The sequence below is a fragment of the Lissotriton vulgaris genome, chromosome 9, assembly GCF_964263255.1.
Source record: "Lissotriton vulgaris chromosome 9, aLisVul1.2, whole genome shotgun sequence".
Lineage (NCBI taxonomy): Eukaryota > Metazoa > Chordata > Amphibia > Caudata > Salamandridae > Lissotriton > Lissotriton vulgaris.
In genome coordinates this window covers 1,217,959,232-1,217,972,944 of record NC_141697.1, presented here as the reverse complement: position 1 = coordinate 1,217,972,944, position 13,713 = coordinate 1,217,959,232, and the positions used below count along the sequence as shown (strand labels likewise).

Below are 13,713 nucleotides of genomic sequence, written 5' to 3'. Positions count from 1 at the left end.
ATCCTGTAACATTAACTGCAAATCTGTAATTAAAGAAGAGTTCATTGCCACCATCTCTTGGCGTTTTGTTCTGTGGAGGCCTGACTTGCTGGGCATATTGGCGTCCTGTATCGTAATACTCCTCCGAATCTGTGTCTTGGCACTTCACATTTAAGTCCGATGGGCTGGAGGCATCCCCATAAAGACCATCACCCTCTTCATCAGATTCCTCATCGAACAACAGAGTGGGAGGCAAAGGTGTTACTCGTCTTGGAGAGGTCATCTCAGGAGTTATTGGTTGTCTTTTTAAGGAAATGCGAAGTTTTTGGATCGTTGACGACCTCGTCGATGGACTCTTAGTCGCCGGACTCGTCATCGATAGAACCGTCGACGGGACAGTCGACGGAGGAATGGATCTCGTCGCCTGAGTTTTTGTCGTCGACGAGCTCGTAGTCATCACCATTGAAGCTGCCGACGTAGTCGACGTCGTCCTCTTCGCCGCCGTGAACACTACCTTCGCTGACACAACCGTCAACGTCTTACAATCTGTGGCCTTGTGGTCCGGGAACAAGCAGTAGATACAGTCATCATGCTTGTCCTCCACAAACAGTCTCTTTTTAGAACAAGTAGCACAAGCTCTAAATAGTGCCTTCTTTTCCTTGTCAGACATTGTAAATTTGAAGAGAAAAGTCAAAGAATTGAAGTTGAAGAAAAAATCTGAGTAGAGCTCAGTGGAGACTCCCTAGCACAACATGCGGTAGAAAAATCTGAGGCTCTCTCAGGAGGGTTCTAACGGGTGAGGCAGTTCTGATTGGTTGGTACAGAATTATTTGTCTCTTTTACAAAAAGAGGCGGATAGGCTACAAAATGAGATGAGGCCTAGGCCTAGTTTTCTCTTTTGTATTTACTGCTATGGTATTTTTTATTTACCGAGGCTCCCATTCCGATGACGGGGAAATTATACAAAGCATGGGAATCTATGAAAGTTCCAATACTGGGGCAAGAGGAGTTCTTCCTTTTTGCCCTGAAGCTAAATTTTAGAAACCGTCGGAGCAATTACAAAACATCTACAGTACCAACTAGGTCTTGGGAATGACATAACTTTGAATATGTATGTCATAGCCCTTTAATTTTTTTTAAAACTTGTATATTCATTGATGTTTCGCAAAATATTAATTAACCCTGTTGATATCAATGGTTCACAAACTGGTCTACGCGCTGCAGCTTTATTCTTATCATAAGGCAATTGTAGCAGCAGGGTCTAAATAACGATAGTTGATCCTTTATGTGGTACACGAGTGGTTTTATATAACTAGATATTATTTGTTTTAACTATTTTTAATGCAAAGTGTTTTATTCTTGTGATCTATTTTGTTATTAGTCTCATTATATGGGTGCATCGAATGGTTTTATATTGTGACCACCAATCATACACAAAAACAATACGCTTATTTCGGTTTACAAAACAAGTATGGCACAAAAGCAGAACACTGATTAAAATGTAATTTGTCGCAACTCAAAAACTCCATTGCCAATCAGCTCCTAGCCATAGTCCTGGACAAAACCCCCACCTCCTTTATCCTGGAAACACCCCTGTGATTTAGGACTTTACTTATTTAGTTCATCATACAAAATGGAGGATTACTGTAGCAATATTGAAATTGTTACTTTCTTGGAGTACTTTTGCGCTTGAAGGATTTACTGGACACGCATGCTGTGCATGATTTCATCATCTAGTGGTTTGGTCTGGAAAACTTAAGCATCCATTCCCTTTCTCCTTTTTTTTGTGTGTTTGGGCGCCGTCTGGTACCATTTAATATGAAGTTCCATCCACTTGTGATGCAAGCACTTCGAATGTCTCTGTGCTTGGACACTATATTCAGATTTTTTTAATCTTCCTTTGCAACTTGGTATGTCATTGTGGCTTACGTTAACTCTGATAGACAGTAAAATACATTCTTCTTCTTGTCCTTTTCTCCTTGTTTGCATGTTCATGTTGCACCTCCTTTCTTGGGGGGGTGAGAGGGTTGTATGGTACCCCAAAAAATTCTTCAAACTACAAAACTGCTCCTACAAGTAACTATTTTCTTTGGCATTGCGATTTTTTCCTAGATTCACATACTGTGTGTTGATTTTGTAGCAGTATCCTCGTTCTCCTTAAGACATTGGGTTGAAAGGAGTTTGAACTGGAATACATGTTTTTTTTGTACTTTCTCCCAACCCGTGACTATTTACTTGAATGTCGACCGTAGTGTTTGGTGAACATATGTACTGATGACCATTTGGCTGCCATCAATATGTCCCTTAATGGAACATTCGCTAGGAAGGCGAGAGTTCCTCGGTTCTTTCTTGTGGAGTGTGCTATAGGTTTTTTTCCCCAGTTATATGCCAACTTTTTTATGGCATGTTTGGATCGTCTGTACTATCCACCTTAGGATGGAGCTTTTAGTTACTGATGAGCCCCTTTTCTGTTTGCAAATGATGCAAAAGAATTGGCTTCCTTCCCTGAAGTCCTTTGCTTTTTCTAAGTACTACGGTGCAGCCCTTCACACGTCAAGCATGTGCAGCCCTTTCTGCTTTACTCTTCGGGTCCTGGTAGCTGAATTGTTTGGTTGATGTAGAAGCGTGGTATTACCTATGGAAGAAAGTGGAAGTTTGTTCTCATAACTATTCTGTCTTTGTGTATCTATAGGTAGGTTTCTTGGATCGTCAAAACCTCAATTTTGCTTACCCTGCGCACGGAGGTATTTAGGATTAGTAATGCTGTTTTCAGAGTTAGGAACTTGAGCTCTGATTTGCATAGAGGTTTGAAAGGTTACTTCATTTATTACTTTAGGACCAGATTAAGGTTCCACATTGGCGTGGGTGCTGTTCTGGGTGAGGCCAGTCTCTGACATTTCTAGGAACCTTTTATTAGAGGTGCAGTGAAGAAACTTATTCCGATGTCGGTAAATGTGCTTTTAAGGAGGCACAAGTCAAATGTTGGTACAGCAGATGCATAAGGTATCTGATGCCTGACATATCTTGCATTCTGCTTTTTACAACTGCTATTTTTAACACCACCAGATATATCTTTCCGCTTTTCTTGTGCTTGTCATTTGCACCCCTCAGAACTTCCATTGATCTTGTTGGCAGGTTAAGGTGTCCCTATTCTATGTCCTCAGGAGCCTTCTCGCTAGACTTAGGCTGCCTGGTTTTGGATTGAGTAACCTCCCCTCTTGCACTGAAAGGAGGTTTTGGCGTATAGCTTTTTTTTATAATTCTTTTTATTAGGTTTAGCAATACCAGCATAGCGATAGTGAAAAAACAACAGATAATACTGTATGAATCGTCGGTGATCAGAGGTCACAGTACATGCAACGTATAAGCATATCAATTCTATTACAGTGAATATAATCATTCAAGAGCTCAAACAGCATCATGGTTAGAAGATCAAGTTATTCATCTTCATCATGAGTTGGCAGTGCTAGGAATTGTTGGTGCGGTACCCAAATATCTTTCGGTCTGGAGGTTACAGGCAGTTCTTCGGCATATAATACCAGATTTTCTCTACAATATACCATATATTTCATCCACCCTTCTATTGTCGGAGCAAGTGTACTATCCCACGTAAACAGAATACGGCATTTAGTAAGCAAGAGTGCAACTCACAAACCTGCCCGGAGTGCGTTACAGTGTAGGGACATAACTTAGCAAACATCCGAGTGGTGTACATGGAATTATAGTGCACGTCATAGTGTGGATATGTTCTATTACCTCTTCCCAATATTTCAGCACCAATCTACAATGCCAGGCAAGGTGTAGAAAATCAGCATGAAGTTGCCCACATCTTTTGCATTGAACAGACTCGCTGAGACCCATTTTATACAGCTTGGAGGGGGTGTAATATATTTGATGAAGAAATTTAAAATGAATAATACGTAAATTCCCATTGGGCGTAAGGCGGCCCGTTAAGCTGCAAATTTGTTCCCATTCCTCTCCATTTATCTGGGGGTCCAGAATATCATTCCATCTCGTGAGGCTTTTATCGGATCCCCTGACTGTTTCTTCCTGTGTAGCCCTGTACAGTTTAGTGATTAATTTTTTCCTAGTTGGTGTTATTAATGTATAGTTCCTTTATTGTATTTTCTTGGGTCATCTCTATTAGGTCCGAAAACAACATTTGTTTTGCCTACTGTGAGGCAACAAGGATCAGTGTAATTTGTGATTGCTTGCACTTGGATCTCACTAGCGCCATCAGGATGATTGGCAAAAAGGATAGGCAAATATCCCGGACCATTTTATTGACAGGGCATATCCTATGGTGTGAGAGCCTGGATGTCAAGTCCCTGCATTTTGCATTTTTCAGTTTTGTGAATAAATACACCTCTGGTGTTCCCCATTGCTGAAGATTCTTTGGAATACCTGTTGATGTAGCTCCCACTCGTGTGAGAGTGCAAACTGCCGGCTTAGTCAGTCTGCGTCTATGTTTTCCACTCCCGGCACGTGTACTGCCAGGATGGTTTCCTTTCTGTGAATGGTCCATCTCCAAATCTTTGGCGCTAGTTGGGACGTTGCTTGGGACCCCCCCCCCCTCCCGCCCCGCTCAATTCAGTTTGTTCAGGTAAAACATTGTAGTTCCGTTGTCAGTTCGGATTTGCACAGACTTTCCCCATAGCTGTGTTTGAAGGCTTTTCAGACCAGAAACACTGTCTTTAACTCCAGGATGTTTATGTGTTGAATTGCTTCCTGTGTCTTCCACGGTCCCCTGACTTAGAGTCTCCGTGTTTGCTTCCCACCCTGTGTGAGATGCGTCCGTGGTGACGGTCACAGTTGTGGTTGTTAGGAAGAAAGGCCTTTCTACTGCCATGTTGCTCTTGTTCCACCATGTCATCTCCTCCTGTACTTTTGTGTTACAATCACTAGATCCTCCAAACTGCTCATTGGTTTTGGGTCCATTCCTGGAGTGGCCTTGAGTGATTTTGCATGCCGGATTAGGGGACAGGGGGGAAGGGGGGCATCATTCTCCTTCCCGCTGTTTTCCCAGTCTGAAACAGCTCCTTGTTATAGAGGCAAGCCTATTCGGATATCACCTGTATCCTCGGGGTGGGAAAAAAGTTGTCTCCAATGTGTTGATTTGGTCTCTTTGTCTCTCTCCGGGAGTGCCAATGATTTTTCTAGATTGATCATGAATCCCAGCCTGTCCAACGTGTCCATGACCATTCTTATGCTCCTCTTGCATGCGGAGAAGGAGCTTGCTTTTACTAGCCAGTCATCCAGGTAGGGATATATGTGTATCCCTTTTCTGATAAGCTGTTACTTGTGCTAGAACTTTGAATTGGTAGTGTACTTAGTTCATGAGGAACTGTAGAAATTGCTTGTGTCTCTGATTCATGGGGATGCATAAGTAGGCATTTGTCAAGTCTATTGTTGCCATGTAGTCCTCTTTCCGTAGTAGTGGCAAGATTTCCTGTAGAGATTTTATTTAGTGTTCTGTTTTTTGTTCGTGTAGCTGGTGGTGTTCTAAGCAGCTCTATTCAGTAGCCATGTTGTATGATGTTTAAGACCCACTTGTCTGCTATTCTGCCCCCCACTGTGACGTGTTGAGGGCATTGCAGAGTGTAGTCACTTGCTGGAGGACCTTTCTCCCCTGGACGGTAGCCCCATTCCTCAGTCTTTGCCCCAAAAGGTCTGACACTGTGGTGTTGAAAACTGCCACTGCTGCTGGGCGCCTTGATGCACAGCTGGCTGCTGGTAGAGTGGCTGTGTTGCTGGGCTTTGAAAGCTTCCTCTCCCTGCAGGGCTTCTCATTGGGGTTGCTCCCCTTCTTGGTTGATCCCGGAATTAGAGCATCCCAGTGCCCTTTGCAGTGTTATTGTCTTTTTCAATCTGCTGCAGTGTTTTCTCCAGCGGTTCCGATCAGATGCTCTCCTGCAAAAGGTGAGTTTATTATGTTCACTTGAGCCAAATTCCTAAATCCGGACACCCGCAACCAGGCAGGTCTCCTAATGGATACTACTGTTACCATCAAATGCCAATTTTAGGCATGTGTTGGTGATTATTTTGCCCTCCTCTACCAATGCGGTTCCACAGAGTGCTTTGTCACCAAGGTAGTCTAGTACTACTTTAAGACCGCAGTTTTCGGCTAGGCCACAGAATGTTTTTTTCAATGTTACCTGGGTATGTTTGAGGTTCTCCTTCTTTGATCTTCTTGTTGGCTGGTTTGTCTAGACTACGCTGACCTCTTCTAATTTGGCACTGGCCTTCCCGCTTGGGCCACTGGTGTATCTTTGACATTGTCCTCCTCCTGGCTCAATAGTTCGAGGTCCCTTAGTGACGAGCTCCCTTTATTTTGTATATGCATGAAGGTGTGGTGATCCCACTTCAGCTTCTCCTTTGCTACCAATGTCTTAAGCCTGAACTGGGTGCACGCTTCGCAGCTTTTTGTGTCCTGCTTCCTCAGCAGGCAGAGGTTGCACACTTTGTGGTTATGCTTCTGGGCAACCCCGGTGGCACTCGCAAGAGAGTGTTTACCATTTGGTTGTTCTCTCTCCCCTTCCGTGCATTCGGACTGTGCAGTCGAAAACTTACACAGTCTGCTCCCTTCTCCGATGATCTTCGGCTACCTCTCCGGTTATTTCTGTTTTCCACTTTCTGCTCTTTTTTTTCTCTCCTCTGTTTTAATACTCTACAATCTGTTGATTTTTTCAGGAAACTTCTCTTGGCATCCACAGAACTTTGGCTGTTACTTCCAGACCCAAGGGAAGAAAAAATCATCTGAGGATGGCAACCACACAGAGGCTTCTGTGGAACACATCCAATGTCACAAGGGGACGGGACTGAACACCATATGATGCCCACACACAAAACAAAAGAGAAAGGGAAAAAGAGACTGAAGTATTCTGGACTCAACCACTTGATGGTGGAATAATGCACAGCATGTGAATCCAGAAAAGATTCATGCTGCAAAACCACTTTCTTATCCTGCAGAGAAGCATGTGTCTGCTACATTCATCACCGGAAGGGCTCTGAAGAAATAACAGTAGCTTTGTAACTGAACCATAATAAAGCTTTCAAGAGTTTACGGATTGTCTTTAAGGTACAATTTAAGTATGTTCTAGGTAAGCAAGACAATATTTACATAAGCCACCCTTCGCCACGACAATCCTTTGAGGTTTATAAAAGATTTCTCCAACTTGCAGTATTTGTATTCCTCTTTTGTAGGGCGGCAGTAATGGTGCTTGCTGTACTTGCAACACAACTATTCACAACACCAATAGGTATATCCCAAAACAAATTGTCCTTTCCTTTCACAGCTGCTTATACTGAAGTTTTTTTCTCTTTTCCTCTTTGCCAACATGTTTCTAAACTCTACACGTGCTGACGCCTGCACTGCAATTGAGAAGATTGCAAAACCACGTTTTGGAGGCCACAAACAACTATGAATAAAGACCAAACTCTAGATCTGCATTTCTGTAAAGAATGGGTTACCTTCTTGACAGTCATTGGCTTAGCAGCACCTTGAGGCACTTAGGTTGGCTGTAAGGGCTCGAGGATTCTTTTAATCAAATCACTCACCAGAACACCTCATTGCATCGGCTGCACTGTACTCGTCGAGCTTTTGGCTCCTGTACCTGTAGGACCATGGGACAGTCAGCACCAGGACACAACTGAAGCTGATAGTGACTCTGAAGAGGGAAAAGTGAAGAACACAAAATTACAACTGAAATCCTATGCACATGGTACACTATTTATCAATGAGGCCTGTACTGTTTTGCAGTATTAAAAAATAATTAGCTTCTTATCTATACCTCCAGGTTGGTCTCTTTCATATATTCACCTGCTTCAATCAATCCGCTTTTCCAACTGGATTGTGCAGTAATTTAATTCAAACAGAAGTAAACTGTGTTAGAATGGTCATTTTAACACAGGACTTAAACAACTTGCCACTACCCCCACCCACATCGCAGGTCACACACTCGACCCTATCTTCACCTCCAGCAAACATGTCTCCTTCAGCCACACCACAGTTCTCCTTTGGACTGACCACAGCTGCGTTCACTTTACCTACAACAAGCCCACATCCAACAACCACCCCCAACCTACTCTGCAAAGAAACTGGAACAAAATCACCATCGACCAGATCTCCTCATCGCTTCTTCTAAACCCCCCAGCCCACTCCTCAAACCCCGACCAAGCAGCCACCAACCTCACCCAATGGTTATCCAACAGCGCCGACATCCTAGCACCACTGAAAAAACGACAAATCAATCTAGGCAGCAAGAAGGCCTCCTGGTTCAACGATGATCTTAAGAAATCCAAGAAACTCTGTCGCTCCCTCGCGAAGGCCTGGAAAAAAGACCCATCCACCAGCACCAAGGACGCCTTCAAAAACGCCACCCGCTTACACCACCAACTGATCCGGAATGCCAAGAAAGCCGCTTTCAAGGACCGACTAGATAACAACGCCCACAACAGCAAGGAATTATTCAACATCGTCAAGGAATTTACCAACCCCACTGCCAACTCCAACGACATCACCCCCTCTCAAGCCCTCTGCGACTCCCTTGCCTCATTCTTCCTCAACAAAATTGCAGACATCCACAACAGCTTCAACAACCGACCCGAAGACCAACCCACCCAACCCCCTGCAGGACCCCCACCCCCCTTGAACATCCTCAATGACTGGAAGCCAATCTCCACTGAGGACACCATCCGTCTGATGAACTCTATCCACTCAGGATCCCCCACAGACCCATGCCCTCACCACATCTTCAACAAAGCAGACTCCATCATAGCACCACACCTCCGAGACGTCATCAACTGCTCCCTCAACTCCGCAACCTTCCCGGAAAGCTGGAAACATGCCGAACTCAGCGCCCTCCTGAAGAAACCCACAGCTGACCCCACCGAACTCAAAAACTACCGCCCTATCTCACTCCTTCCATTCCCGGCCAAAGTCATCGAAAAAGCGGTCAACAACCAGCTCGCCGCATTCCTCGAAACCAACAAATCCCTCGACTCCTCACAATCCGACTTCCGAGCCAAGCACAGCACTGAAACCGCCCTCATCGCAGCAACAGACGACATTCGAACTCTACTGGACAATGGAGACACAGTCGCCCTCATCCTCCTCGACCTCTCCGCAGCCTTCGACACAGTCTGTCATAGCACCCTGCTACAACGCCTCAGAAACATCGGAATCCAAGGAAAAGCACTGGACTGGATCACCTCGTTCCTTGCCGGAAGAACCCAGAGAGTCCGCCTCCCACCATTCAAGTCAGAGGCCACTGAAGTCATCTGCGGCGTACCACAAGGATCCTCACTCAGCCCCACCCTCTTCAACGTATACATGAGCCCCCTCGCGGCCATCGCACGCCAACACAACCTCAACATCATCTCCTACGCCGATGACACTCAACTGATCCTATCTCTCACTAGAGACCCTAACACTGCCAAAACCAACCTGCATGAAGGAATGAAAGAAGTAGCCGACTGGATGAAGCACAGCCGTCTGAAACTGAACTCAGACAAAACAGAAGTCCTCATCCTAGGCACCTCCCCCTCCGCCTGGGATGACTCTTGGTGGCCAGAGGCCCTTGGAAAAGCACCCATCCCTACAGACCACGCACGGAACCTGGGCGTCATCCTGGATTCCTCACTCTCGATGAACAGACAAGTCAACGCCGTTTCATCATCTTGCTTCAACATTCTTCGCATGCTCAAAAAAACATTTCGTTGGATCCCCACCGAAACTAGAAAAACGGTCACCCACGCTCTGGTCACGAGCCGACTGGACTACGGAAACACCCTCTACGCTGGTACCACCGCAAAACTCCAGAAAAAACACCAACGCATCCAGAACGCTTCAGCCAGGCTCATACTAGACATCCCGCGTAAAGAACACATCTCTGGTCACCTGAAAAACCTCCACTGGCTCCCCGTCAATAAGAGGATTACTTTCCGGCTCCTAACCCACGCACACAAAGCACTCTACGAAATCGGACCCAAATGCCTCAACACACGACTGTCCTTCTACACCCCCTCCCGCCAGCTACGATCCTCCAACCAAGCCCTTGCCACTGTACCTCGCATCAACAAAACCACCATGGGAGGTAGATCCTTCTCCTACCTGGCAGCTAAAACCTGGAACTCACTTCCCACTCACCTTCGCCTCACTCAGAACCACCTAGCATTCAGAAAACAACTTAAAACGTGGATATTTGACAAATAATTTCCCACCCTTCTTCAAGCGCCTTGAGACCCTCTGGGTATGTAGCGCACTATACAAATTTATTGACTTGACTTGACTAGGCCCAAAATCTGCCTTTGTTTAGTAGTGCATCCAATTCATTTGAAACAACCTACATGTAAGTCAATGATGTGGAACAGCTAAACACTCTGCTCTCAGAGGCCACATAGCTCAGATTTTTTTGATTTTTTTTTTGCAGTTTTATATAGCGCGAACTAGACCCGAACCGAATCGGGTACAGAGCGCTTTACATAGCACCAGTTACGTTACATGAGGACACACATTCATTTTAGGCACGGGGAGATTAAGTGATTTGCCCAGAATCACAGGAGGTTTTGGCGTACTTAGAGACTCGAACCCAGATCCCCAGGTCCGAGGTCGAGTGCCCTAGCCGTTAGGCCAACTCCTCTCCCACAAGTGTGAAGGATACACAGAATGGGTAGTCAGCCTCTGACCGTGGAGGTGGGAGGGGTTGCATGTGAATCAATGAAAGATACCAAAATTGGAGAGGAAAATACCCTTACCAGTATGCATCTGTTCTTGGCATGTAGAGCTGCAGAGTTGTACACTTAGCATTAGATCGCCACCTGGTGTTGGGCTCAGATGATTGCAAGTTGTCGTCTTGGAAGAAGTCTTTGTAGTCACAAGATAGGTGACTCCTCCCTTGGACGATAGTGCGCATGGGCATCGGCTCCATCCTTAGATTGTTTTTTGCCATGATGGGAAATGATGGAGTTAATAGAAATAAAGAAGGGATGTTCATGTGTGTATATCTAATTAAGATAGAACTGGAACAGATACAGGTCCTGGGGAGGCGGGAGGACGTGTAGGAATCTGCAGCTCAAAGTAAATGTAAGCATGCCAAGAACAGAGGGATACTGGTAAGTAGCATTTTCCATTCGAGGCATATGAGCTGCAGATCCTACACTGTGCATCGATTGTACAGCAATGTCTCCCCTAGCGGTGGTCACCTGTATCTGTTGCAGTAGTTTGAAAGAGAGTTTTGAGGACAGCTTGGCCAACTGCAGCTTGCTGCTTAGCTTGCACATCAACACAATAGTGTTTAGTGAAGGTGTGTGTTGTAGACCACGTTGCTGCCTTGCAGATGTCTTCTAGGGGAATGTTCCCTAAGAAAGCCATGGAGGCTTCTAGTTCGCGTGTGGAGTGCGCTCTAGGAGGAACTGTTAATTTGCGTTTTGCCTTGTGATAACATATTTGCATACATTTAACAATCCACTTTGCAATTCCTGCTTTAGAAATGGGGTTGCCTTTATGTGGTGGAGAGAAATCTACAAATAGTTGCTTTGTTTCGCGAAAGGATTTGGTCCTATCAATGTAATAGAGAAGAGCTCTTTTTACATCTAGTGTGTGTAGAGCTCTTTCTGCTACAAAGTCTGGGTTTTGAAAAAACACTGGTAACTCTACTGATTGATTTAGATGAAAAGGAGTAATTACTTTAGGAAGGAATTTAGGATTAGTTCGTAGAACCACCTTGTTACAGTGTTATTGTAATAATGGTTCTTGTATAGTGAAAGCTTGAATCTCAGTAACTCTCCAAAGAGGTAATAGCAATAAGGAAAGCCGTTTTCCATGTGAGAAATTGCAGTTCACACTTATGTAAAGGTGCAAAAGGGGACCCCATGAGCCTGGTAAAAACAATGCTTAGGCTCCACACTGGAGAGGGTGGTAAACTAGGAGGAATGATTCTTTTTAATCCTTCCATAAAAGCTTTGATTGCAGGTACTCTAAATAACGGCATATGTTGTCTGTTTTGTAGATATGCTGCAATGGCTGCAAGATGTAAACGTACAGATGAATATGCTAGATTACATCTTTGTAAATGGAGAAGGTAACAGATGACATTTTGGATGGAAGCATCTAGAAGATCAATTTGTTTATTAGTGCAGTAAATGGCAAACCTCGTCAAGTTAGCAGCATAGCAAGCTCTAGTAGTAGGTCTTCTGTCTTCTTTAATGATATTCATACAGTCTGGTGGCAGGTTAAGGTAACCAAATTCTAAGACTTCAAGAGCCAGATCGCCTGATGCAGTTGACTTGGATCTGGATGCCTTAGGTCTCCATGGTTCTGCGTTAGAATGGATGGTGTCAGAGACAGTCTTTGGTGTGGAACTAGAGAGAGTTTTAGCAGTGTGGTAAACCACGGTTGGCGTGCCCATGTGAGAGCTACCAGGATCAATTTGAAAGACTGTTGTCTGAGCTTGCGTACTACTAGTGATATTAGTGGGATTGGCGGAAAAGTGTACGCAAATCTGCCGGACCAGTTCATCCATATTGCATTGCCCTTGGACAGCGGGTGTGGAAAGTTGGCGGCGAAGGTTGGGCATTTTGTGCTCTTGTGTGTGGCAAACGGGTCTATGTCTGGATGACCCCACTTGTCAAAGAATGGTTGAAGAACTTGCAGATGTAGTTCCCACTCATGAATCTGTTGTGCCTGTCGACTTAACAGGTCGGCTATATGATTGTGAACTCCTGGAAGGTGTTCTGTAAGCAGATATATCTTTTGTGGAATGGCCCATCTCCAAATGTTTTGTGCGAGCTGGGACAGCTGCAGGGAATGTGTGCCTCCTTGTTTTTGTATGTAGTACATGGCTGTCATGTTGTCTGTCCAGATCAAGACAGCTTTGTTCCGTATGTGCACTTGGAAGGACTTCAGTGCTAGGAAAATCGCCAGCAACTCTAGGTGATTGATGTTATGCACCTTTTGTTGAGCGGTCCATCTTCCCTGAGTTGAGTGGTGGAGCAGATGGGGTCCCCATCCTGTCAGGGATGAGTCTGTTATCAGTACTATCTGTGGAACAGGCTCCACGAACGGCACCCTCTGGACAAGTTATTGGTGTTCCGCCACTGCAGAGAGCGATGGGTGCGGCTGTCCACCGCACCAGGTCTGTTAGTTGTCCTTGTGCCTGATTCCACTGATGTGCTAGACATTCCTGCAATGGGTGCATTTGCAGTCTTGCATATGGTACAAAAAAAATGCAAGATGCCATCATGCCTATTAATTGCATGAACACTCTGGCTAGGAGAGAGTGTTGGTTTTGAAACCTTGTGACTAAGGCTTGAATGCTCTGTATCCTGGCTGGACTGGGATAAGCTAGAGCTGTATTGGTGTTTATGGTCGCCCCTAGGTATTGATGTACATGAGAGGGCTGCAGATGTGACTTGGTGTGGTTTATTGTAAACCCCAAGTTGTGAAGTGTTTGAATAGTTTGAGATGTGTGTTGAACACACTGGTTGAAGGGCTTGGCTTTTATGAGCCAATCGTCTAAGTATGGGAAGACGTGGATATGTTGTCTTCCGAGATGTGCTGCTACTACTGCAAGGCGCTTTGGAAACACTCGTGGTGCAGTTGTGACCCCGAATGGAAGGACTTTTAGCTGATAGTGTTGTCCCTCTAGCATAAACCGGAGATACTTCCTGTGAGAAGGATGTATGGGGATGTGAAAGTAGACGTCCCTGAGGTCTAGTGTGGTGAGGAAATCGACT

The 13,713-nt window shown here is 45.0% G+C and overlaps 1 protein-coding gene across 3 annotated transcripts in view; it reads right to left on the bottom strand.

The window, feature by feature from the left end:
* The window catches only part of ARIH2 (ariadne RBR E3 ubiquitin protein ligase 2), a 335,731-nt gene that overhangs the window by 97,867 nt on the left and 224,151 nt on the right, over positions 1-13,713 (bottom strand). For all 3 annotated transcript variants that reach the window (XM_086939316.1, XM_086939318.1, XM_086939317.1), the window contains one exon: positions 7,537-7,646. In XM_086939316.1, coding sequence (XP_086795442.1) covers positions 7,537-7,646 — 110 coding nt within the window. The remainder of the gene's footprint in view (positions 1-7,536; positions 7,647-13,713) is intronic.